Source organism: Cyprinodon tularosa, unplaced genomic scaffold (genome assembly GCF_016077235.1).
Source record: "Cyprinodon tularosa strain WSP-4 unplaced genomic scaffold, ASM1607723v1 ctg534, whole genome shotgun sequence".
In the NCBI taxonomy this organism is placed as follows: Eukaryota; Metazoa; Chordata; class Actinopteri; order Cyprinodontiformes; family Cyprinodontidae; genus Cyprinodon; species Cyprinodon tularosa.
The window spans coordinates 373,389-397,732 of NW_024039268.1; the positions used below are offsets into that span (position 1 = coordinate 373,389).

General features: G+C 49.2%; 2 protein-coding genes across 10 annotated transcripts in view; one reads left to right on the plus strand and one right to left on the minus strand.

The window, feature by feature from the left end:
- Positions 1-699: 699 nt before the first annotated feature.
- Positions 700-18,076, plus strand: katnb1 (katanin p80 (WD repeat containing) subunit B 1). 2 transcript variants are annotated; one of them, XM_038304500.1, is made up of 20 exons: positions 700-934; positions 5,027-5,127; positions 5,320-5,444; positions 5,519-5,636; positions 8,670-8,770; positions 8,844-8,885; positions 9,229-9,312; positions 12,161-12,276; positions 13,338-13,409; positions 13,477-13,627; positions 13,706-13,896; positions 13,970-14,109; positions 14,208-14,258; positions 14,797-14,912; positions 14,992-15,177; positions 15,247-15,396; positions 15,481-15,557; positions 17,379-17,453; positions 17,537-17,653; positions 17,745-18,076. In XM_038304500.1, the coding sequence occupies exons 2-20, from the start codon at positions 5,088-5,090 to the stop codon at positions 17,884-17,886; spliced, it is 2,094 nt and encodes a 697-aa protein (XP_038160428.1). In that variant the 5' UTR covers positions 700-934; positions 5,027-5,087; the 3' UTR covers positions 17,887-18,076. The 2 variants fall into 2 exon arrangements, with proteins under 2 accessions (XP_038160428.1, XP_038160429.1); XM_038304501.1 differs by having other exon boundaries at positions 14,797-14,888.
- Positions 18,077-22,783: 4,707 nt separating this feature from the next.
- kifc3 (kinesin family member C3) overlaps positions 22,784-24,344 on the minus strand; it is a 51,744-nt gene continuing 50,183 nt past the window's right edge. For 7 of the 8 annotated variants that reach the window (XM_038304485.1, XM_038304481.1, XM_038304482.1 and 4 more), the window contains one exon: positions 23,430-23,573. In XM_038304485.1, the coding sequence (XP_038160413.1) occupies positions 23,565-23,573 (9 nt within the window). In that variant the 3' untranslated portion in view covers positions 23,430-23,564. Of the gene's footprint in view, positions 23,574-24,344 lie in introns of all 8 variants that reach the window. The other variant, XM_038304486.1, reaches the window with a different exon arrangement.

A 24,344-nucleotide genomic window follows, 5' to 3' on the forward strand; every position in this document is an offset into this window, starting at 1 on the left:
TGCTCAGTGAACAGTGGCCATACTGCTGATATCTGCTCTAATGAATGATATAAAACTAAAACATTCATTTTGTGAACCTATGGGACTCTCCTGTCTCTAACTCACATTCAGCAGTTTTACTCTAGAACTGAGCTTACTCTTTTAACTCTAAGTTTATATTTAAAAGCACATTTAGTAAACTTTTATTAGGGAAAAGGAGCTCCTGAACGCAGCAGGTCTTTTATTTTGAAATCGGATTTGCGCTATTTCCGGTTAATGTCTGACCTGTCCTCCCATGTTTTAAACATTAATATATTATTTATCATAATTAATGTGAAAATATAAAGAGAAAGAAAACCCCAGAGATATATAAAAAGCGGGAGACATTTTTTAAGTATTTAAGTTGTCTGTATATCAGATGATGATTTAACTAATAGTTTCATAAATATGTTTTTTCAAACCTTCACTTATTCATTCATTTTACATCAGATGTTTCTTTTATTGTTAATAAGTTTTACCGACAGAGGCCTAAAAAGGAGCAGACCTTTATTTATTCTTCAGTTATTAATGTTTTCAGGTATTCATCTTTAATTTTCTGATTTATTGTATTTAATTTGAGTTATATTATTATAACTCAATTATTGTTATTTATATTTTTCACATGTATGTTTCTGATTTACATTTTTATTTTAAAGTTAACTCTGTTGACCGACGTGAAATGAGCGGAAGTGACGTATGTGGTCTGGTTGCTAAGCTACAGCAGAGCTCAACAGGCTGTCAGCAGGTAGACCTCTGGACTCAGACCCACCTGGAGACACGAAGAGCGGCTGCTAAGCTGGATTCAACCAGACCGGACCGGTTGGACCTGCTAGCTACCGGATGCTAACCAGCAGAAGCTAACCAGCAGAAGCTAACCAGCAGAAGCTAACCAGCAGATGCTAACCAGCTGGCTCAGGTAGGTCCGTCTTATCCGCTGCAGAGTCCAGTCTAGCGGGGATAAACCGGCCCTCAGAGCCCGATGGATGCAGCATCTCTGCCTGAGCCGCAGGACTCCACCATCGGTACCGGTACAGGTTCTGAATCACTGGGTTCTTTTGGATCCAACGGCCTCAGTGGCAGAGAAGAAGGTCCTGGAAGGCTGAAGGTCCTGGAAGGCTGATGGTCCTGGAAGGCTGACGGTCCTGGAAGGCTGAAGGTCCTGGAAGGCCGAAGGTCCTGGAAGGCCGAGGGTCCTGGAAGTCCAGAACCTTCAGCTTAAAGCCATCTGCTGAGGGAGCAGAGATCCTCCTCCTGATTAGTTGGACTTCCTGTTGTTTATGTCCAGGAAGTCTGCTGGAGGAAAGTCTCCTCCATCATCCTGATGATCTGCATGTGATCCAGCAGGATGAGGGACCAGTTCCCAGGATGAGGGACCAGTTAACCAGGATGAGGGACCAGTTAACCAGGATGAGGGACCAGTTCCCAGGATGAGGGACCAGTTAACCAGGATGAGGGACCAGTTCCCAGGATGAGGGACCAGTTAACCAGGATGAGGGACCAGTTAACCAGGATGAGGGACCAGTTCCCAGGATGAGGGACCAGTTAACCAGGATGAGGGACCAGTTAACCAGGATGAGGGACCAGTTCCCAGGATGAGGGACCAGTTCCCAGGATGAGGGACCAGTTCCCAGGATGAGGGACCAGTTAACCAGGATGAGGGACCAGTTAACCAGGATGAGGGACCAGTTCCCAGGATGAGGGACCAGTTAACCAGGATGAGGGACCAGTTAACCAGGATGAGGGACCAGTTCCCAGGATGAGGGACCAGTTAACCAGGATGAGGGACCAGTTCCCAGGATGAGGGACCAGTTAACCAGGATGAGGGACCAGTTCCCAGGATGAGGGACCAGTTAACCAGGATGAGGGACCAGTTCCCAGGATGAGGGACCAGTTCCCAGGATGAGGGACCAGTTCCCAGGATGAGGGACCAGTTAACCAGGATGAGGGACCAGTTCCCAGGATGAGGGACCAGTTCCCAGGATGAGGGACCAGTTCCCAGGATGAGGGACCAGTTAACCAGGATGAGGGACCAGTTCCCAGGATGAGGGACCAGTTAACCAGGATGAGGGACCAGTTCCCAGGATGAGGGACCAGTTCCCAGGATGAGGGACCAGTTAACCAGGATGAGGGACCAGTTCCCAGGATGAGGGACCAGTTCCCAGGATGAGGGACCAGTTCCCAGGATGAGGGACCAGTTAACCAGGATGAGGGACCAGTTCCCAGGATGAGGGACCAGTTAACCAGGATGAGGGACCAGTTCCCAGGATGAGGGACCAGTTCCCAGGATGAGGGACCAGTTAACCAGGATGAGGGACCAGTTCCCAGGATGAGGGACCAGTTCCCAGGATGAGGGACCAGTTCCCAGGATGAGGGACCAGTTAACCAGGATGAGGGACCAGTTCCCAGGATGAGGGACCAGTTCCCAGGATGAGGGACCAGTTCCCAGGATGAGGGACCAGTTAACCAGGATGAGGGACCAGTTCCCAGGATGAGGGACCAGTTCCCAGGATGAGGGACCAGTTCCCAGGATGAGGGACCAGTTAACCAGGATGAGGGACCAGTTCCCAGGATGAGGGACCAGTTCCCAGGATGAGGGACCAGTTCCCAGGATGAGGGACCAGTTAACCAGGATGAGGGACCAGTTCCCAGGATGAGGGACCAGTTCCCAGGATGAGGGACCAGTTAACCAGGATGAGGGACCAGTTAACCAGGATGAGGGACCAGTTCCCAGGATGAGGGACCAGTTAACCAGGATGAGGGACCAGTTAACCAGGATGAGGGACCAGTTCCCAGGATGAGGGACCAGTTAACCAGGATGAGGGACCAGTTCCCAGGATGAGGGACCAGTTAACCAGGATGAGGGACCAGTTCCCAGGATGAGGGACCAGTTAACCAGGATGAGGGACCAGTTCCCAGGATGAGGGACCAGTTCCCAGGATGAGGGACCAGTTCCCAGGATGAGGGACCAGTTAACCAGGATGAGGGACCAGTTCCCAGGATGAGGGACCAGTTCCCAGGATGAGGGACCAGTTCCCAGGATGAGGGACCAGTTAACCAGGATGAGGGACCAGTTCCCAGGATGAGGGACCAGTTAACCAGGATGAGGGACCAGTTCCCAGGATGAGGGACCAGTTCCCAGGATGAGGGACCAGTTAACCAGGATGAGGGACCAGTTCCCAGGATGAGGGACCAGTTCCCAGGATGAGGGACCAGTTCCCAGGATGAGGGACCAGTTAACCAGGATGAGGGACCAGTTCCCAGGATGAGGGACCAGTTCCCAGGATGAGGGACCAGTTAACCAGGATGAGGGACCAGTTCCCAGGATGAGGGACCAGTTCCCAGGATGAGGGACCAGTTAACCAGGATGAGGGACCAGTTCCCAGGATGAGGGACCAGTTCCCAGGATGAGGGACCAGTTCCCAGGATGAGGGACCAGTTAACCAGGATGAGGGACCAGTTCCCAGGATGAGGGACCAGTTCCCAGGATGAGGGACCAGTTCCCAGGATGAGGGACCAGTTAACCAGGATGAGGGACCAGTTCCCAGGATGAGGGACCAGTTCCCAGGATGAGGGACCAGTTCCCAGGATGAGGGACCAGTTAACCAGGATGAGGGACCAGTTCCCAGGATGAGGGACCAGTTCCCAGGATGAGGGACCAGTTCCCAGGATGAGGGACCAGTTAACCAGGATGAGGGACCAGTTCCCAGGATGAGGGACCAGTTCCCAGGATGAGGGACCAGTTCCCAGGATGAGGGACCAGTTAACCAGGATGAGGGACCAGTTCCCAGGATGAGGGACCAGTTCCCAGGATGAGGGACCAGTTAACCAGGATGAGGGACCAGTTCCCAGGATGAGGGACCAGTTCCCAGGATGAGGGACCAGTTAACCAGGATGAGGGACCAGTTCCCAGGATGAGGGACCAGTTCCCAGGATGAGGGACCAGTTCCCAGGATGAGGGACCAGTTCCCAGGATGAGGGACCAGTTCCCAGGATGAGGGACCAGTTAACCAGGATGAGGGACCAGTTCCCAGGATGAGGGACCAGTTCCCAGGATGAGGGACCAGTTAACCAGGATGAGGGACCAGTTCCCAGGATGAGGGACCAGTTCCCAGGATGAGGGACCAGTTCCCAGGATGAGGGACCAGTTCCCAGGATGAGGGACCAGTTCCCAGGATGAGGGACCAGTTAACCAGGATGAGGGACCAGTTCCCAGGATGAGGGACCAGTTAACCAGGATGAGGGACCAGTTCCCAGGATGAGGGACCAGTTAACCAGGATGAGGGACCAGTTCCCAGGATGAGGGACCAGTTCCCAGGATGAGGGACCAGTTCCCAGGATGAGGGACCAGTTCCCAGGATGAGGGACCAGTTAACCAGGATGAGGGACCAGTTCCCAGGATGAGGGACCAGTTCCCAGGATGAGGGACCAGTTCCCAGGATGAGGGACCAGTTAACCAGGATGAGGGACCAGTTCCCAGGATGAGGGACCAGTTAACCAGGATGAGGGACCAGTTCCCAGGATGAGGGACCAGTTAACCAGGATGAGGGACCAGTTCCCAGGATGAGGGACCAGTTCCCAGGATGAGGGACCAGTTCCCAGGATGAGGGACCAGTTCCCAGGATGAGGGACCAGTTCCCAGCAGTGCTTCTATAGAGCTGTGGTCAGAACCAGCTGCCCCAGAGGGGAGAATAATGGCTGACAGAGCGACTCACTTCCAGCAGGAATTATACCAACATTGTAAAAAAATATATAAACATTTTGCATCCAAGATAAAAACTAATTTTCCGTCGGTCAATCTTTTCTATCCAGAACTCTGAGTGGAAAAGTTTTAGTTTATTCTGGTTTAATTTAGTTAAAAAGATCTTTAAGGAACCTCTGGCTCTCCGTTTAAAAACTAATCAACAGATTGATGAGTCTGCTGGACCGGATTCTTTGTAGAACCTTCTAACCTTCTTAAGCTGAACTTTCTGCTGGTTCCGTCTGTAATCTGGACTCTTTCCTCCTGCAGGATGTAGAGATCCTCCTGACTGAAGCTCCACGCTGGTCCAGTTTGTCCCACCGTGAGCCGTATGGCTGCTGCCAGCACCACCAAGATCTCATGGCGCCTGCGTGAGTAGATGTTTGTCCACAGAGGAAGTTCTGGTTCCGTGTGGACGGAGCTTCTGGATTTTCATTCAGGAGGGGTTCTGGTTTAGACTCCAGGTGTTTTACCTGAAATGGGAGCCGGTGGGCGTCATTCCGACTCTCCTGCTGGTTCCGAGGGATCGTAGACTGACGCTGGTCTCTCCTGTTTGTCCTCAGAGGAGTTCGAGGCTCATCCCAGAACCTGCCTGTCTCTGGGGAAGACCTCGGGCCGCCTGCTGGTCACCGGAGGAGAGGACTGCAGGGTGAACATCTGGGTGGTCAACAAACCCAACTGTGTCATGGTGAGACCGCTTCCACACGGACCTCTTCACGTCCTCGGTGCTCGGTTCTGACCCGATTCTCTGTTTGGTCTCAGAGCCTGACGGGTCACAAGAACCCGGTGGAGTGTGTCCAGTTCAACGTGTCTGAGGAGCAGGTAGCAGCTGGTTCCCAGTCTGGATCCATTCGGGTCTGGGACCTGGAGGCGGCTAAGGGTAAGCTGTGTGTTTGTTTGCTATATTTACTAACCTTCTGAGGACCTCCAGCAGGGGGGGGGGGGTTCCAGCTCAGCTGATTTTAATAAAAAGCTGATTAACAGGTTTTTGCTCAGTCATCAGAATCACAGAAACTTCTAGAAACTTCTTTGGGGACGCAGCCTGTCCCCCAGGCTGACCCCAGGCTGTCCTCCAGGCTGTCCTCCAGGCTGTCCCCCAGCCTGTCCTCCAGGCTGTCCTCCAGGCTGTCCTCCAGGCTGTCCCCCAGCCTGTCCCCCAGCCTGTCCTCCAGGCTGTCCTGCAGCCTGTCCCCAAGCCTGTCACTCAGCCTGTCCTCCAGGCTGTCCCCCAGGCTGTCCCCTAGCCTGTCCTCCAGGCTGTCCTCCAGCCTGTCCTCCAGGCTGTCCTCCAGCCTGTCCTCCAGGCTGTCCTCCAGCCTGTCCTCCAGGCTGTCCTGCAGCCTGTCCCCAAGCCTGTCACTCAGCCTGTCCTCCAGGCTGTCCCCTAGCCTGTCCTCCAGGCTGTCCTCCAGGCTGTCCCCCAGGCTGTCCCCCAGGCTGTCCTCCAGCCTGTTCTCCAGCCTGTCCTCCAGGCTGTCCCCCAGGCTGTACCCTAGCCTGTCCTCCAGGCTGTCCTGCAGCCTGTCCCCAAGCCTGTCCCCACGCCTGTCCCCCAGGCTGTCCTCCAGCCTGTCCTCCAGGCTGTCCTCCAGCCTGTCCTCCAGGCTGTCCTCCAGCCTGTCCTCCAGGCTGTCCTGCAGCCTGTCCCCAAGCCTGTCCCCAAGCCTGTCCTCCAGCCTGTCCTCCAGCCTGTCCTCCAGGCTGTCCTCCAGCCTGTCCTCCAGGCTGTCCTCCAGCCTGTCCTCCAGGCTGTCCTGCAGCCTGTCCCCAAGCCTGTCACTCAGCCTGTCCTCCAGGCTGTCCCCTAGCCTGTCCTCCAGGCTGTCCTCCAGGCTGTCCCCCAGGCTGTCCCCCAGGCTGTCCTCCAGCCTGTTCTCCAGCCTGTCCTCCAGGCTGTCCCCCAGGCTGTACCCTAGCCTGTCCTCCAGGCTGTCCTGCAGCCTGTCCCCAAGCCTGTCCCCACGCCTGTCCCCCAGGCTGTCCCCCAGCCTGTCCTCCAGGCTGTCCTGCAGCCTGTCCCCCAGCCTGTCCTCCAGGCTGTCCTCCAGCCTGTCCTCCAGGCTGTCCTCCAGCCTGTCCCCAAGCCTGTCACTCAGCCTGTCCTCCAGGCTGTCCCCCAGGCTGTCCCCTAGCCTGTCCTCCAGGCTGTCCTCCAGGCTGTCCCCCAGGCTGTCCCCCAGGCTGTCCTCCAGCCTGTTCTCCAGCCTGTCCTCCAGGCTGTCCCCCAGGCTGTACCCTAGCCTGTCCTCCAGGCTGTCCTGCAGCCTGTCCCCAAGCCTGTCCCCACGCCTGTCCCCCAGGCTGTCCCCCAGCCTGTCCTCCAGGCTGTCCTGCAGCCTGTCCTCCAGGCTGTCCCCCAGCCTGTCCTGTCCCCCAGCCTGTCCTCCCTGCTGTCCCCCAGCCTGTCCTGTCCTCCAGAATGTCCCCCAGCCTGTCCTCCAGCCTGTCCTCCAGCCTGTCCTCCAGGCTGTCCTGCAGCCTGTCCCCCAGCCTGTCCCCCAGCCTGTCCCCCAGCCTGTCCTCCAGGCTGTCCTCCAGGCTGTCCCCCAGCCTGTCCCCCAGCCTGTCCTCCAGGCTGTCCCCCAGCCTGTCCTCCAGCCTGTCCTCCAGGCTGTCCCCCAGGCTGTCCCCCAGCCTGTCCTCCAGGCTGTCCTCCAGGCTGTCCTGCAGCCTGTCCCCCATTCTGTCCTCCAGGCTGTCCCCCAGGCTGTCCTCCAGGCTGTAAGGAGACCAAAGTCTGGTCCTGGTCCAGCGGACCCCGTCCTTTACCTTAGTAAACGTCCCCAGTGTTCAGGGCATAGAGATGGGAATCCTGAGGTTCTGAGTTCGAGTCCCGCTCCCACAGCCTGCCACTCTGGGTCCCTGAGCAAGACCCCTAACCCCACCCTGCTCCCCGGGCGCCGCACTGTGGCAGCCCACTGCTCCCCAAGGGGAGGGGCTAAATGCAGAGGTCAATTTCTCCAGTGGATCAATAAAGTTTATTATTATTATTTTTATCATTCTTATGTTTAGGAGTTTTCTAATCATACTGCCACCGGTGGCCAAATCCTGAACTGCGGCTCTCCTCTGCTCGCTCCCTTTTTTCGCCGTACCTCATTTGGTGTCTGAGTTGAGCTGGAAACCAGCCGCCAGTGATGGTCCATTATGGGCGCTGCATGGGGGCGGCGTGGCGCCCATAGAGCTGCATCGCTGCGCGTCTGGTTTCCAGGAAGTCATGTGACCGATCCAGCTGTTACTGACTCACTAAGCTGGGTTTAAAAACGTGTCTGTTAACATATTCTCATCTTTTTATCTTTAAAATGATCCAGAATGTTGGAGCCTAAAAGAAATGGGACGGTTTCAGCCATTAGCTGTTGGGCTAACATGCAGCTCTGCAGCCAGACCCTGACCTTTGGTTCTGGTTCTGTCCTTTTCATGAACCAGAACCAGGGAACCTGACTCTAACTGGATCAGGATCCCACTGATTCCTCCAGTAGCTGGTCGCTAATCAGAGAACCGTCCTTCAGTTGGAAGGAGACTCCTGATTGTCCTCCAGACCCGTTTGTTCTGGAGAGAACTGGAACCAGAACAGGGCCCTAAACCAGAACGCTCTACTAGAAGGTTCTAAGGAGCCAGAACCTGCAGAACCCACCAGATCTGCTCAGGAAGGTCTGTGTGACTAAAATCAGAGACTCGTTTCTAGAACCGTCTCAGGTGATCGGGTTCTTCTCCCAGACCTGTTCTGGTTCTGTCTGAACTTCCTGCTCATGGAAAACTGTTCCTCATCCAGTGGAAACGGGTCTGAATCAGAACCTGGGAACGCTCAGGAGGGAAGTTCTCCCACCTTCTGAATCGGACCTGCGGAGCGTTTGGAACCAGACTGAGGAAAGTTTGCAGGCGCTTCGGTTCTGATTCTGCTGCTTCCTGTCCTCAGTTCTACGCACCCTGATGGGACACAAGGCCAGGGTGACGGGTCTGGGCTTCCACCCACTGGGGAACTTCATGGCCTCCAGCTCCATGGACACCAACATCAAGGTACGCCTCCTGGTTGTGTGTTTGGGTCTGGAGCTGTCTGAGTTTAACCCAACATGGCCTCTCTCTCTTCCAGCTGTGGGACGTCCGCAGGAAGGGATACGTGTTCCGCTACAAGGTCAGAACTTTGGCTCGGTATCATTGGTTCCCTGTCAGGTCCAAAAGGTCCTCCTCCACCAAGGAACCAGAACCACCTGGAAAACCTTCAAACCCAGAGTATCTTAGGCTCCGGTCACACCGTGGCGATTTATGCAGCATCTGCCTGACGTCCCAGAACCTCCTAAACGCTGCCAGACGATCAACTTTCTGTGGATTTATTCAGTTTTATTTTCATTTAGTATTCATGATGCCCCGTCTGCATAAAAAGATTTACCGCCCACCCAAAAAACAAATGAATAAATAATAAAATGAAGAAGGGAGAAAGCAGGGTTCTGTTCACAGTGGTTCTGTTTGGGTTCCAGGGTCACACGGACGCCATCAGGAGTTTGGTGTTCAGTCCGGACGGGAAGTGGCTGGCCTCGGCGAGCGACGACTGCACGGTGAAGGTCAGTGCTGAGCGAACGCGGCGGAACCGTCCTGATGTCATCAGAAGCTCACAAGCTAATCTAGAAAAGATGTTTGGAAAAAATCACAGGATCCATTAGAACCCTGTGGGGGGGGGGGTGGGGGGGGGCAGTTTGGTATCTCTGGCGCCCTCTGCTGGCCATCTGCCACTGCCTGTAGAGTAAGGTGACCAGATTTCTGAAATCAAATCTGGGGACATTTCTTGCTCGTGGATAAAAATCAATACATTTTATTGAGATGAAATTAGGAAATGGGGACAGTAATGGTTTCATATATTTTTACATATTTATTAATATTTAAACAACAAAAATCAAGTGTAAAAGCCAGGAATGTGCCTTTCCAAACGTTTAGTGTATCCTAAGATTAATAACATGAATAGTGTTATTAGTAGAAAACTAGAACTGTGTCTCTGGGCTGGGGCAAAGTGGTGGGGGTGGGAGCGGAGGGGTCAAGGGTCATTAGCAGGGCTTTCCAATTTTGTCGGGCCCAAAGAGCTCCACCGCCTCCTAAGGGGAGAGTGACATGAGGAAAAGAAATTTAGAAAAGTAAATACAAACATTTATTCTATGCCTGTGGCTGTCTGTTGAGACAGAGTTCCCCCACCTCTTCAAAAAAGTGCAACAAATACTTATTCTGTTTACATCTACTGTACATACCTATAAGAAATATTTTTTTTCTTTATTAACATAAAAAAAAAAAGCAAGTAGTAGTCAAGCCTGCAGGTAAAGGTTCATATATGTTTCTTACTGTCACCTAGCCACATCAGGGGCCTGTGTGTCTCAAAGTAGCAGGTTCATTTTTCCTACTAACCTGAGTATACAGCCACTCTGTGTTCCACAGCATACTTTGTACACTACATCACTCAATATGTTAGTTTATCACTCAAATCATGTCAACGCTTTATCACTTGAACTGTATTAATACATATTATACATTTTAAATGTTTGAAACAGAAATATTAACTGAACAGGGTCTGAGGCAGTGGCCCTGCTAATTTGGGTAAAATAATATAAGAGAAGGCATAGCAAGTAAAAAGCAAAATAACCTTTTTAAATATCTTAAACAAGTTTAACCATTGAACAGCAGAATAGGCTTAACATCAACACAATGTATATAATCCAAGAATAGTCCATAATTATAAACAGCAATAACATATACATATATAATTTCCTTCTTTTCACAGCTTCTGTATTGTGCATTAAGGCTTCCTCTTATGTTTCCTGCTCTCTGCTTTACTCCTCAAAGTAAATTTTTCTCCCTTCTTGTCAACCGTTTTTTCTATCAGAGTTCCTAGTTTCCTCCTCTCTCATTCAATCTCCTTTCTGTCTTTCTATCTTCTTCCTCACTCCTCCAGCATCAATCTTACATTATTCTAAAACAGAGACATTGTATAATCAAAATCACCTCCAAAAAAATTAGGATGTGCAACATGAAAACTTATTATTATTAATATCTCATCTAAATACTAAAAATGCTAATTACCACAATATTAGGAGCTACAAGCAAAAACCACATAATAAATGGACATTAAACAGGTGGTTATCTCTTCCTCCATCATTCTCAGATCATGTAGATCTTGTCTTATTCAGTTCTCCTGTTACTGACTCCTATTTTTTCACAAGGAACTTTCATATATATCCAAACTGAGCAGTAAAAAAGCACACCAAAAACTGGAAGTCTATGCTCATAAATCACAACCATAAATCATCAAAAAAATTGAAATAACTCTACTTATAATAACTATCTGAAATATAAACTAAAGGTCACCTATCCATTCTAAAACATCTTTAAACAAACCCTTGTTGATCCCTGGAGAACCAGCGTACCAGATTAGCGCCTTACAAGGAGTTTTCAATCATTTTGCTACATTTTAACCCAGCGTCTTTTACTCATGCTCAACTCGTGGTCTTGTCTTACTTTTTATTATTGTTTTAAACTGGACACAAACCAAACATTTATCACAAGATCAGCCCGATCAGAATAAAATAAATTGATTAACACACTTACCATCACTCAGCGTAGCTCCCCATCAGTTGCCACAGGTTGTAAAAAACGAACTTCCACTTCTTCTTCTTCTGTTTTAAAAGTGATGCGCTCTTCTTCTTCTTTGTGTTTTAATGGCAGCTGACATCCAAACGGATCATTACCGCCCTTCTAGTGGTGCGCTCTGTTCCTAATCTTTATGTTATCAGCAGCGCAACCAGCTACCGTAATACCTATTTTTGCGCGCAACAGCTCTACCGTAATAACAGTCTACACGCAACATTTTTCGCCTCGGTAAAATCGGGGACATTTCCGGGGACAGCTTTAGCCGGGGACAGGTGGTCCAAAACGGGGACAGTCCCCGGAAATCGGGGACGTCTGGTCACCCTACTGTAGAGACCTTTCACACACTGAATAACGACGCTGCTGAACCACTGATGTTCTATTACACATATTCAGGCTAATCTGACTCTTAATTAATTAATTGATTCATTATTTATCAATTAATTATGCTCGTGCAGGACGCCACGGCTGGAAGCTAGCCGCTGCTATGCTACGTTCACAGCTAAAGCAGCAAAAACGCGCCTGATGCTTCATTTCTGATGTTTCTACCGGTTTAGTTCTGATGCTCGTCTGAATCTATTGTTCGCCAAGAGCATAAAAGCAGCGAGTCATTTGGCGATCACGCAGCTTTAAGGGAAGATTACTGTTAGTCAGTAGATGCTGTTTATAACCAGGTCAGCCATTTTCTGGGGGCCCCGGCAGCTTGGGGCCCTGGGTAATTGCTTGGTTGGCTTGGCTTGTTGCCAGGGGCCTTTCTAAAGTTCCTGTCTCTGGTTCCTGCAGCTCTGGGATCTTTCTCAGGGGAAAACCATCACCGAGTTCAAGGCCCACTCTGCAGCCGTCAACGTGGTCCAGTTCCATCCCAACGAGTACCTGCTGGCGTCCGGCAGCTCCGACAGGTCTGATCCGCTTCCACAGCCTTCCTGAAATGGGTTTGCTTAGAGTTCAGGTTCAGCTGAAGGAGGAGGAGGAAGCTCAGAACTTTGCTTCCTGGTTTTCAACATGTGCTCCGCTTCCTATTCCGCCTCACCGGGTCAGAACTCTGTAGAACCTCCTCTGGCTGCAGTCCTGCAGGTTATTCCTCCAGCTTCAATGATCACGGTCCTTCTAGTAGATCTTCTCCAGATCAGACGGGTTTGACCCATCTAGGACATCTAGGTCTGGACTTTAACTAGGCCACTCTAACCAATGATCAGCTCTGATCCAAACTCTACACGGTGTCTCCTGCTGGAATGTGAGCCTCCTACACATCATGATGCTGCCGCCGCCGTGTCTCACCACAGAGATGAGATGAATGCAACTTCAGGCCATGAAGTTCAGTGTTGGTCTCCTCTGATGATGGAAGCTGCTTCTGAACAGCAGCAGCTTCCATTTAGTCACATTTTGCTCATTTTAGTCAACACTGTAAATAATAGAACTTCTCCACACAGCTTCTCCTTTTCTCTGTTTTATTTATATAACACTATGTAGACTAGAACTTCACACACTGATTCTTTTTAACATATATCCTTCTGCACACATTGAACCTTTAGTCGGTTTGTTTCATCATTTCCACAAAGTCTTCATCCTCAAACAGACTTCCTGTCCTTCCATGTCTGGTCTGGCTGTGATGTCACTGGGTCAGAATCTAGTTGGGAGGAAGAAATTTAAACGATTAATATCCAGAACCCCCCAGACCTCAGCTGGGTTCCTCAACGTTCTCAGTAGAACATCTTTCCTCTATAGAACCTCTGAGGAACAGAACATCTGCAGTGACCCACAGCTGGACCGATCCACTGATTTTATCCATTGGAAGTTTGTCAAATGTTGAAAACCAGGAATCTTCTCCTTCCTCTTCTGTTGGTCTGGAAAATCCCGACCGGCAGAACCGGTTCAAACTGGAGAGAACCTGATCCGGAGGTCCTGATCCGGAGAACCGGATCCGGAGGAACGTCACTAATGTCTGTCCTGAATCCTGCAGGAGCATCAAGCTGTGGGACCTGGAGAAGTTCTCCATGGTCGGCTCTCTGGAAGGAGAAACGGCTGTGGTCAGGTTAGTGACCTTTGACCTCCACCGATGTTTCCATAGCAACCCCTCTGACCCCCCCCTCTCACCACAGGTGCCTGGCGTTCAGTCCGGACGGTTCCTGTCTCTACAGCGGCGCGTCCGACTCCCTGCGGGTCTTCGGCTGGGAGCCCGACCGCTGCTTCGACGTGGTTCCTGTTGGCTGGGGGAAGGCGTCCGACCTCGCCGTGATCGGCCAGCAGCTGGTACGAAGCTCCTCCCCCTTTTCTACCATGTAGTAATCTGACCGCTCCACGGTAAACTCCTCGCCCCATCCCGCCCAGATCGGCGTGTCCCACCAGCTGTCCTGCATATCGTCCCACGTGGTGGACCTGAGCAGGGTGAAGAAAAGCGCCGCCGCCGTGATCCAGGACATCATCCAGGATAACAAGCCGCTCCAAGATCCGGCGCAACCCAGAGCGGCGGCGCTGCGGCGGAACTACGACAGTCCCGCCACCAACTGCAGCTCCCACAGGTTGGCACACAGCACGCTGCCTGGGTGGTGATGTCATCCGCACGATTATTCACGGGCACTGTGATGTCATCAGGATGAAGCGCTCCGACAATGACAGGCGGAGCCCCGACGGAGAGAGGCGGAGCCAGAGCGAGGACGAGGCAGAGCAGTCGTCGGCAGAGATCCACTGCGCGGCCGATTACAAAGAGATCTTCACGCCGAAGCGCGCCATCTGTAGGTGGAGGGCGGAACGGCGGCTCAGGTTTCTGATGCTGGTCGTCCTGCTGAACCCTGAACGTTAGCCCGCTAACGGCATGTGTTTGTCTCCCCAGCTCGGACCCCCCCCAGGATCCCGGAGCCGTTTCCTGCTCCTCCTGATGATGGTGAGTCTTCCTGAATCCCAGCAGGTCAGGGGCCCATTGGGGGCCACAGCACCCGCTCAGTGATCAGATAAAGAGTGACCTGATGGGGGCGGGGCAGGGGTTCCTAAAGTGGGGGGGCGGGACCACCTGCAGGGCGAAGGGCCCCAAGTGGGCGGGCTAAAGATGGCTTTCACAATCATTGTGATTTCCTCCCTGAAAACAAGCTGATTGCATCGACTCGTTGACTCGTCAGCAATCCCTCACACTAAGCATGCTTGTAGCGACAGTGGAGAGGAAAAACTCTCTTTCCAACCATTGGTTGAAATGTTGGGGAACGTCTGACTGTAACAGAATTTCATCAGTAGGAACGTGTGACGCCTCATTTCTTCTTCATAGGTAATACATCGGTTTTTATGAGTCAGTCGGGAATTTAACCCGATCATGAATCTGCTGCAGCTGTGTCACAGGCCTTCAAAATAAAAGCTGCTAGGTCCACCTGCTTGGTTCTGAAACTGGCTTCCTGTCTGTTTGTGACGCTGCTGCTTCCTCTTCCTGTCAGATGGTGTGGCGGCCATCGGGCGGCAGCTGAAGGACCTGATGCCGCCGTCTCCGGACAAGCAGCCAGTCAGCGAACGCAGCAACCTCAGTGAGGTGGAGCAATTGCTTCTTCTACAGGTTTGATGGGTTAAAGCTTTAGCTCAGGCTAACGGGCTGCACGCTCCACACATTCACCATGTGATGCTGTTTGTCCCAGGCTCCGCCCCTCGCCAGCTCCACTCCTGCTCAGAGGGTTGAACCCAAAGTCAACTCCAGTGCAAAGCCTTGTAACCCCGCCCCTTCCAGCCAGCTGGCCCCTCCCCCTCAGGCGGTCCAGCAGCAGAGGATGATCCCAGGCATCAGGAACAAGCCGCTCGGACTGAACGTGGCCGATTTCCTGCCAGTGAGCTTCCTGCTTCCTGCTCTCCGGTCTGAAAGCTGCAGCCGTTTCTTAAAGCGTCTCTGTGTTCAGTCCACAGCCAGCCACCAGGGCGGCGCTCTGAGCGACGACGACGTTCTGTCCCAGATCAGCAAGGGCCACAACACCATGTCTGTGATCCTGAGCAGCCGCCACAAGAACCTGCAGACGGTGCGATCCACGTGGGCCCGCGAGGGCGTCAAGGTGAGCTGCTGCGATCTGCTGCAGGTCATTAATGGACGACTCCTGCTCCTCGGTGGAGTAATCAGATTACATTTGTCTCCACAGAACGCCATGGATGCTGCCGTCTCCATGAATGACCTGTCCATCACTGTGGACGTCCTGAACATCCTCAACCTACTGCCGTGAGCCCCCCCCCCCACACACACACACACACAGCTATATGCTATATGTAGTTAGCACCATGCGTCGACTGCCGTTGACTTCCATTGATTTTCAGTCATTTTCAACCCTTTCTATGACCTAACACTAAGGCTAACACTAAGGCTAACACTAAGGCTAACACTGAGGCTAACACTAAGGCTAACACTAAGGCTAACACTGAGGCTAACACTAAGGCTAACACTAAGGCTAACACTGAGGCTAACACTAAGGCTAACACTAAGGCTAACACTGAGGCTAACACTAAGGCTAACACTAAGGCTAACACTGAGGCTAACACTAAGGCTAACACTGAGGCTAACACTAAGGCTAACACTAAGGCTAACACTGAGGCTAACACTAAGGCTAACACTGAGGCTAACACTAAGGCTAACACTAAGGCTAACACTAAGGCTAACACTGAGGCTAACACTAAGGCTAACACTAAGGCTAACACTGAGGCTAACACTAAGGCTAACACTGAGGCTAACACTAAGGCTAACACTAAGGCTAACACTAAGGCTAACACTGAGGCTAACACTAAGGCTAACACTGAGGCTAACACTAAGGCTAACACTAAGGCTAACACTGAGGCTAACACTAAGGCTAACACTAAGGCTAACACTGAGGCTAACACTAAGGCTAACACTAAGGCTAACACTAAAGCTAACCCTAAAGCTAACATTAAAGCTAACCCTTAAGCTAAACCTTAAGCTAATCTTTAAGCTAACCTTTAAGCTAACACTTAAGATAACCAAAACAGCTTGTGAGGACCGGTGAAATGTCCTCACTTTACAACAACTGGTCCTCACTCTGATGGCTAGACAGGTACACATACACATTTCTCATCTTCCTGCATGTAGTGAGGACCAGCAGTGGACTCCCATTGATCTACGGCCTAATGCCCTCAGCCTGACGCTAACCCAAACCCAACCGTTACCAATCAGTGCCGATGCTAACCATTAAAGGAGAACTCCGGTCAGCAGGAATAATCAATGGATCATTATTTATACCTAAAACTAATAGTTCACCATGATTTAATAAATTCAGTGTTAATCAGTAAAAAATAAAAAACATTTTCATGGTGATCACTGAGTCTGGGAGCGGCCATTTTTGCCCATATATAGTAACCCCTCCCTCCTGCCATCTTCCAGCAGAGACGTCACGGTGCGGTAAGCCTAGCGCCATTCTCCCCGCTTTCCAAGCTAAATCAATGGGAACTACTAGACACATCTGCAATCAACAACAATTATTGAAGATTTCCAGAGGACTTCACCATTGAAATTCACCAGAGCTATAGTGAAACTGACAATGCCCACGTGCATGGCAGCTGGATGCTGGAATACATCGGGTAAAAGTGGAAAAAAGAGTTATTCCACCTTTCTGATTCCTGATCCTCCACGGACGGGTTGGTCGTTGGATCGCCAACTTGAAGAGGGAGGATTTGCCATCGAACTTCTGGCCAGAGAAAAAACCCGTAATATGTAGCCAACATTTGGAAGAAGAATGTTTTCAAGATGACTTGGATAATAGCGCGTTGTGACAAACACCAGATACAGCACTGGGACTTGATCAACAGCCGATACCGCACCGTGACAATGTCACTAACCAGTAGGTGGCAGTAGTGTTCTTTGACAAACATGGATGCCTCCAGTAAAGCACATTCACATGAAAATGACTCTGAATTAAAAACACTGATCATTTATTGAACAGGATGGAATCATTTCAGATTTAATTTGGATTGGATCCCAGCTGCACATGCCAGCTTTCTGTGTTTCTGTGAATTGATTGGGTTGTTTTTTCAGCTCCTTGTGGAAGCTGGACCTGTGCACCATGGTCCTCCCTCAGATCGATAAGCTGCTGCAGAGTAAATATGAGAGGTGAGATCCCATCAGAACCGGTTCAAACCAGAACCCCCTGACTGGGAGTCAGAACCTGACCTTGGCTTCTGTTTCCTCCTCAGCTACATGCAGACCGGCTCCACGTCCCTGAAGCTCATCATGAAGCACTTCTGGACGCTGATCTCAGAGACGCTGAAGGCTCCGCCTGCCGTCGGAGTCGACATCACGCGGGAGGAGCGGTGAGCGCGGCCAGCAGGGGGCAGCACCCTGCCCGGTTCTCAGGAAGTTGGGCTCCGTGTTCACCTCTGACCCCTGACCTCCTCTTTGCAGACACCAGAAGTGCCGGGAGTGCTGCCGCTACCTGAAGAACCTGGGCAACCTGGTGAAGAGCAGGGCGGGGCAGGTCGGTCGCCATGGCAGCAGCTTCAAGGAGCTGCAGCTGCTGATGGCGCCGCTGGACGACGGCCTCTGACCGCTGATGGGAGCGGCTGAGGTTCCTGGAACTCTGGATCCTGGTTCTACGGTTGGACTGAACAAAGCCTCCAGAACCATTGCAGGTCCAAACCCACGGTGGAGCGATCCCAGAATCACTTTGCTTTGTTCTGTTCGATTTTACAGAAACTTTGATGATTTAATAAAAACTCCAGTTTGTTCAATAAGCAGAACCTTTTCTGAGTGATTTGAAAACTGGACCGGAAACCGGACCTGGATCTAAATCAAGACCAGGACTTGGACTTGAGGGAAACGGAGAAGAATTTTAGATGATTTCATCCAGTTTGGGTCTAATGTGTCTCTTCCAGAACCACAGACCCAGTGAGCAGAACCTCTCAGGCACCAACCTACTGCCTTTAGGGTTAAAACCGGTTCTGCTCCGCTATGAGCGGCAGGTATGGAAGGGGAACCATCGGCTCCACTTCAAGCTGAGCTTCAGGAACCAGATCTTGCTCAGGGACCCAGAGTGGCAGTCTGTGGGGATCGAACCGGGAACCTCCTCATGGTACCGCTCTGACCCAATGACAGGAATACGGAAACAAACGGAGAAAATCGTGATGAAAGGAAACTTCAGAGACATTTATTAGATTTAAATTAAATGTTAATTATGTTTTAATTTTGATGCCGTTTGAAGCTTTAATGCCGTTAATATCAGAGATCTATTCAGGACGTCAGTCTGGATCAGAATGTAGAACAAAATTAAACTTTCTGTATTTTTTATTTTCTCTTATCCAACATGAGGAAAATTTTCTATAATCATAATTTATAACTTTGGAATAAAACTTTAAGTTTTATTTCTGTACTTCAGAATCTGCACTTTGTGGCCTTTTACTTAAAGTTCAGTCTAAACTTTTATTTTCATCAGCGTCTTTTTAATGAAGGGATCAAAGGAGGTTTTTATGATCGTTCAAATTCCTAAAAGATTTGAAAGAAAACAGTTTTGTTTTTTTTCAGAGCAAAGTTTAAATCCTGTTAATTAAACTAATAAATATTTTATTCAAATCAAAGGTTATTAATCAATGAATCAAAATTGTTCACCTGAGGCAAACATTGCTTATCTGACCGTATTGGTCTGCTTCTAAAAATATGAAGCACAAATATTGAGTTCCAATTCCTGGGCTGCGTCCTCTGAAGGTCAGATTCAACGGACGATTACGTCATAGCGCGGCGCCGAGGTCTGGTCGGATTCCAAGGCTCCTCGTTATGCGTCCTTAAAATGCGTCCTTCTTTTTGCCTGATTCGAAGGACGGGTTCGATGTATCCTCGCTATCCTTGGTTTACCCAGGATGCATTGCGAGACCAAGCAAGCTGTGATCAGAGGAAAAAGGGAAATGGCGCCGACCAGTGGTGAAAATTGGAAGTTCAGATTAATATAATCCAGTCAGTGAATAGTTCCGTCTGAGATGAATGAAAATAGTTGTTTTAATGGTTATAGAGTCAGATATGTGGCGGTAATGTTTGATTTATCTAAAGGTTTTAATCCGTTACTGATTAAATGGGTTTGGCTGGAATTTAAGGACAGATTCTAATAGATCTGCAGGGGGGGGGGGGGGGGGGACTATAAATCTGATAGGATTTTATTTTTTAATTGCACAATTTGCTTAACTAAGTTTTTTTGTTGTTGAATATTAGAGATATATTGTTATACATACATTGATTAGATTTACTTATAGCTTTCTACTCCTTTTATTGAATAGAACAATTTAACAATATAAACCTGGAGAATTAATAACCAATATGCAGCTATGGACATTTTTACAGTAATTTGAAAATAGCAGCAACATCAGAGATGTGCAGAATGACAGCAGCAGGTTATTTAACTGACTAAGGTAGAAATCATTACATTTGATTTGATTGGTTCCCGCTGGTTGGAACCTTTATTCCACTCTGGATTCAGTATTACATAAAAAAAACAACTGAAAATGTTATAACTGTTAATTTACAGTCATTTGTTTATATTACTGTTTTTATATTATCATTTTCAAGGCTGCACTTAAAAAAATGTCCAGAGGGCTGTTCTACGAAATTTATTTTTGTTTTACACTTGTGTAAAAAAAAATGACAAACACATCTGTCCAAGTCTGATGCTCTACAGGTGCTGGTCATAAAATTAGAATATCATGAAAAAGTAGATTGATTTCAGTAATTCCATTTAAAAAGTGAAACTTGTATATTATATTCATACATTACATACAAACTCATATATTTCAGATGTTTATTTTGTTTAATTTTGATGATTACAAATGACAACAAATGAAAATCTCAAATTCATCATATCAGAAAATTAGAATATTGTGAAAAGGTTCAAAATTGATGGCCCCTGGTGCCACACTCTAATCAGCTAATTAACTCAAACCACCTGCAAAAGCCTTTAAATGGTCTTTCAGTCTAGTTCTATAGGCTACACAATCATGGGGAAGACTGCTGACTTGACAGTTGTCCAAAAGACGACCATCGACACCTTGCACAAGGAGGGCAAGACACAAAAGGTCATCGCTAAAGAGGCTGGCTGTTCACAGAGCTCAGTGTCCAAGCACATTAATAGAGAGGCGAAGGGAAGGAAAAGATGTGGTCGAAAAAAGTGTACAAGCAAGAGAGATAACCGCACCCTGGAGAGGATTGTGAAACAAAACCCCTTCAAAAATGTGGGGGAGATTCACAAAGAGTGGACTGCAGCTGGAGTGAGTGCTTCAAGAACCACCACACACAGACGTATGAAAGACATGGGTTTCTGCTGTCGCATTCCTTGTGTCAAGCCACTCTTGAACCACAGACAGCGTCAGAAGCGTCTTGCCTGGGCTAAAGAGAAACAGGACTGGACTGCTGGTGAGTGGTCCAAAGTCATGTTCTCTGATGAAAGTAAATTTTGCATTTCCTTTGGAAATCAAGGTCCCAGAGTCTGGAGGAAAAGAAGAGAGGCACTTCATCCACGTTGCTTGAAGTCCAGTGTAAAGTTTCCACAGTCAGTGATGGTTTGGGGTGCCATGTCATCTGCTGTTGTTGGTCCATTGTGTTTTCTGAGGTCCAGGGTCAACGCAGCCACATACCAGGAAGTTTTAGAGCACTTCATGCTTCCTGCAGCTGACCAACTTTTTGGAGATGCAGATTTCATTTTCCAACAGGACTTGGCACCTGCACACAGTGCCAAAGCTACCAGTACCTGGTTGAAGGACCATGGTATCCCTGTTCTTAATTGGCCAGCAAACTCTCCTGACCTTAACCCCATAGAAAATCTATGGGGTATTGTGAAGAAGAAGATGCAATACACCAGACCCAACAATTCAGAAGAGCTAAAAGCCACTATTAGAGCAACCTGGGCTATCATAACACCTGAGCAGTGCCACAGACTGATCGACTCCATGCCACGCCGCATTGCTGCAGTAATACAGGCCAAAGGAGGCCCAACTAAATACTGAGTGCTGTACATGCTCATACTTTTCATGTTCATACTTTTCAGTTGGCCAACATTTCTATAAATCCTTTGTTTTTATTGGTCTTCAGTAATATTCTAATTTTCTGATATGATGAATTTGAGATTTTCATTTGTTGTCATTTGTAATCATCAAAATTAAACAAAATAAACATCTGAAATATATGAGTTTGTATGTAATGTATGAATATAATATACAAGTTTCACTTTTTAAATGGAATTACTGAAATCAATCTACTTTTTCATGATATTCTAATTTTATGACCAGCACCTGTATGTTGGGAGTACCAATATGGCAGCCGGTGGCTTCATTTCAACCCTGTAACACCAACAGGCGACCCAGTGAATAGAGATCAGTGATCCTTTCACCTCAGCACTGAACGTCTTTCCTGACCAGTGACCTTGGATCTAGATTAGAAAAACCAGCCAGCAAAGCTAATGGTGACGACATGCTAGCTCGCCAAATGCTAACCCCTCTGCCATAAAGGTTATAACCTCTGGATCAATCATGAGGTTAGGAATCCACCATCTAAACTATTGATTTCTGATTTAGGAAAATCATTTAAAAAGATTTGTCACAACGCGCTATTATCCAAGTCATCTTGAAAACATTCTTCTTCCAAATGTCGGCTACATATTACGGGTTTTTTCTCTGGCCAGAAGTTCGATGGCAAATCCTCCCTCTTCAAGTTGGCGATCCAACGACCAACCCGTCCGTGGAGGATCAGGAATCAGAAAGGTGGAATAACTCTTTTTTTTCACTTTTACCCGATGTATTCCAGCATCCAGCTGCCATGCACGTGGGCATTGTCAGTTTCACTATAGCTCTGGTGAATTTCAATGGTGAAGTCCTCTGGAAATCTTCAATAATTGTTGTTGATTGCAGATGTGTCTAGTAGTTCCCATTGATTTAGCTTGGAAAGCGGGGAGAATGGCGCTAGGCTTACCGCACCGTGACGTCACTGCTGGAAGATGGCAGGAGGGAGGGGCTACTATATTTGGGCAAAGATGGCCGCTCCCAGACTCAGTGATCGGAATGAAAATGTTTTTTATTTTTTACTGATTATTCCTTTAAAGCTTATTTTCCAAACTGACAGAAACTTTGGTTCTCAAACATAAAATCCATGCAGAACTGATATTGTTGCATCATTTAACATTTCCTGTGTAGAACTATAGCAGCTAATTGGTTTTATTAGCTTAGTTGGTTTTTACTGAAATGTTTGAACTGAAGTCGATTCATTTTTCTTAATTTCTTACATTAATGGAAGTTGTCCTAAATGAGTTCGGAGTTAAGCGTGAAACGGTTTGACAGAACCTGCACATGGGGGGGGGGGGTTCTCCCCCTGACCTCTGACCTGCATCCATCAGTAGGAGAATAATGATTTTATGTCCGTTTCCTGTGGAACGAAGGTAAAACTTCTGGAAATCAAGATGAACGATGCAGAGACTCGATTCAGGAAAGTTTAATAAAAACATTTAGAAAAAACAATCAGGAGACAAACATTGGATCAGAACCCTGCAGCGTCCAGAGCAGAACTACCAGATGATCCATTTGGTACCAAGAACCGCAGCTCTGCAGGAAACAAACGTTCTTATGACCTCCTGTTGGACGAGGGGGGGGGACAGACAGGCTGCAGGTCCAGAATTTGTCCACACATCTTTAGTCTGCTGAAAGGTCCAACCGAACAGCGGAGAACCTCACATCATGAAGCTTTAGATTCAACCTTTGATCTGAACACCTAAAGATTATCAGAAGTTTGATTCTCCTCCAAAATTCAACTAAAATACCAAAATAAAAGCCCTCAGACAGGCGGCCTACAGGGAGGGGGCGGCCTACAGGGAGGGGGCGCCGTCCGCCCGTCGGCCTACAGGGAGGGGGCGCCGTCCGCCCGTCGGCCTACAGGGAGGGGGCGCCGTCCGTCCGCCCGTCGGCCTCAAAGAAAAACCTGTCACTCAGAAAACGACCTAAATTAAAGTGCAACATGAGAGAATAGGAAGAGCAATGGGGGTTCAGTTTAGGAGACGCGTCCTCAGAGTCTCAGCGGTCCGTCATCATCATCATCATCATCGTCATCATCATGGTTTCCGCTCACAGATCAATTCTGACCCGCTCTGTAAGGTCCAGTCTTCTGACGGTAGAAACGTTGATTCCAGAGGACGGTCCTCTGGGTGATGTCCCACACCCCGCCGTCTCCCTGGACTTCTCAGCGTCCCTCAGGCCGTCAGCTTCAGTCGTCCTGCAGGAAGAAACATCAGTGAGAAGAAAGATCACAGAAACATCTGGACCGCGTCTCCTCGGCCCTGAGTGGGGGGGTACCGGCATGCGGGAAGGGAAACCTCCAGGTTCCACACAGCTCTGCTGGACCTGCATTCTGATAGTCAGCCAGCAGAGGGCGCCGCGCCGCTGCCCCATTGCTTTGGGTAATAATTGGTGTCTCACTAAATGGTTCTGGTCCATAAGGCGGCCACGGGTCCGAACAGGAAACACCTTTGACCCGTCAGAGTTCAGGTTTCCAGGATTCCTACACAGCTTTCATGTCTGACTTGACTTTTCCACAGTTCTCCTTTAGGTGCTTGTTAAAATATCAATAAAAAAATAAAATAATAACCTTTATAATTAATGTGTCGTCTACTGATGTAGAAACATAAACCTTAGTATGAAAAATCCATGAAACCAGAACCAGGAAAGAGACAGAACATCTGGACTCATTCCTGAAGATAGAAGAGTCCAGATGGTTCAGAAACTTTCTATCTATATGGAATCAAACTGTGTAAGAACCCAGAAGAGCCTAAAGCCCTCAGGGGCCGGGGGCCACTCAGGACCCGCAGCCTCGGCGGGCCCCGCTCAAGTCCGGCAGCCTCGGCGGGGCCCGCTCAGGTCCGGCAGCCTCGGCGGGCCCCGCTCAAGTCCGGCAGCCTCGGCGGGGCCCGCTCAGGTCCGGCAGCCTCGGCGGGGCCCGCTCAGGTCCGGCAGCCTCGGCGGGGCCCGTTCAGGACTCTGCAGCACA

Bases quoted from the DNA above. Each gene is read 5' to 3' on its own strand.
- katnb1 (XM_038304500.1), top strand. From the start codon at position 5,088: ATGGCTGCTGCCAGCACCACCAAGATCTCATGGCGCCTGC. The intron at 5,128-5,319 runs GTGAGTAGATGT...GTTTGTCCTCAG, and splicing joins CAAGATCTCATGGCGCCTGC to AGGAGTTCGAGGCTCATCCC. The intron at 14,259-14,796 runs GTGAGTCTTCCT...TCTTCCTGTCAG, and splicing joins TCCTGCTCCTCCTGATGATG to ATGGTGTGGCGGCCATCGGG.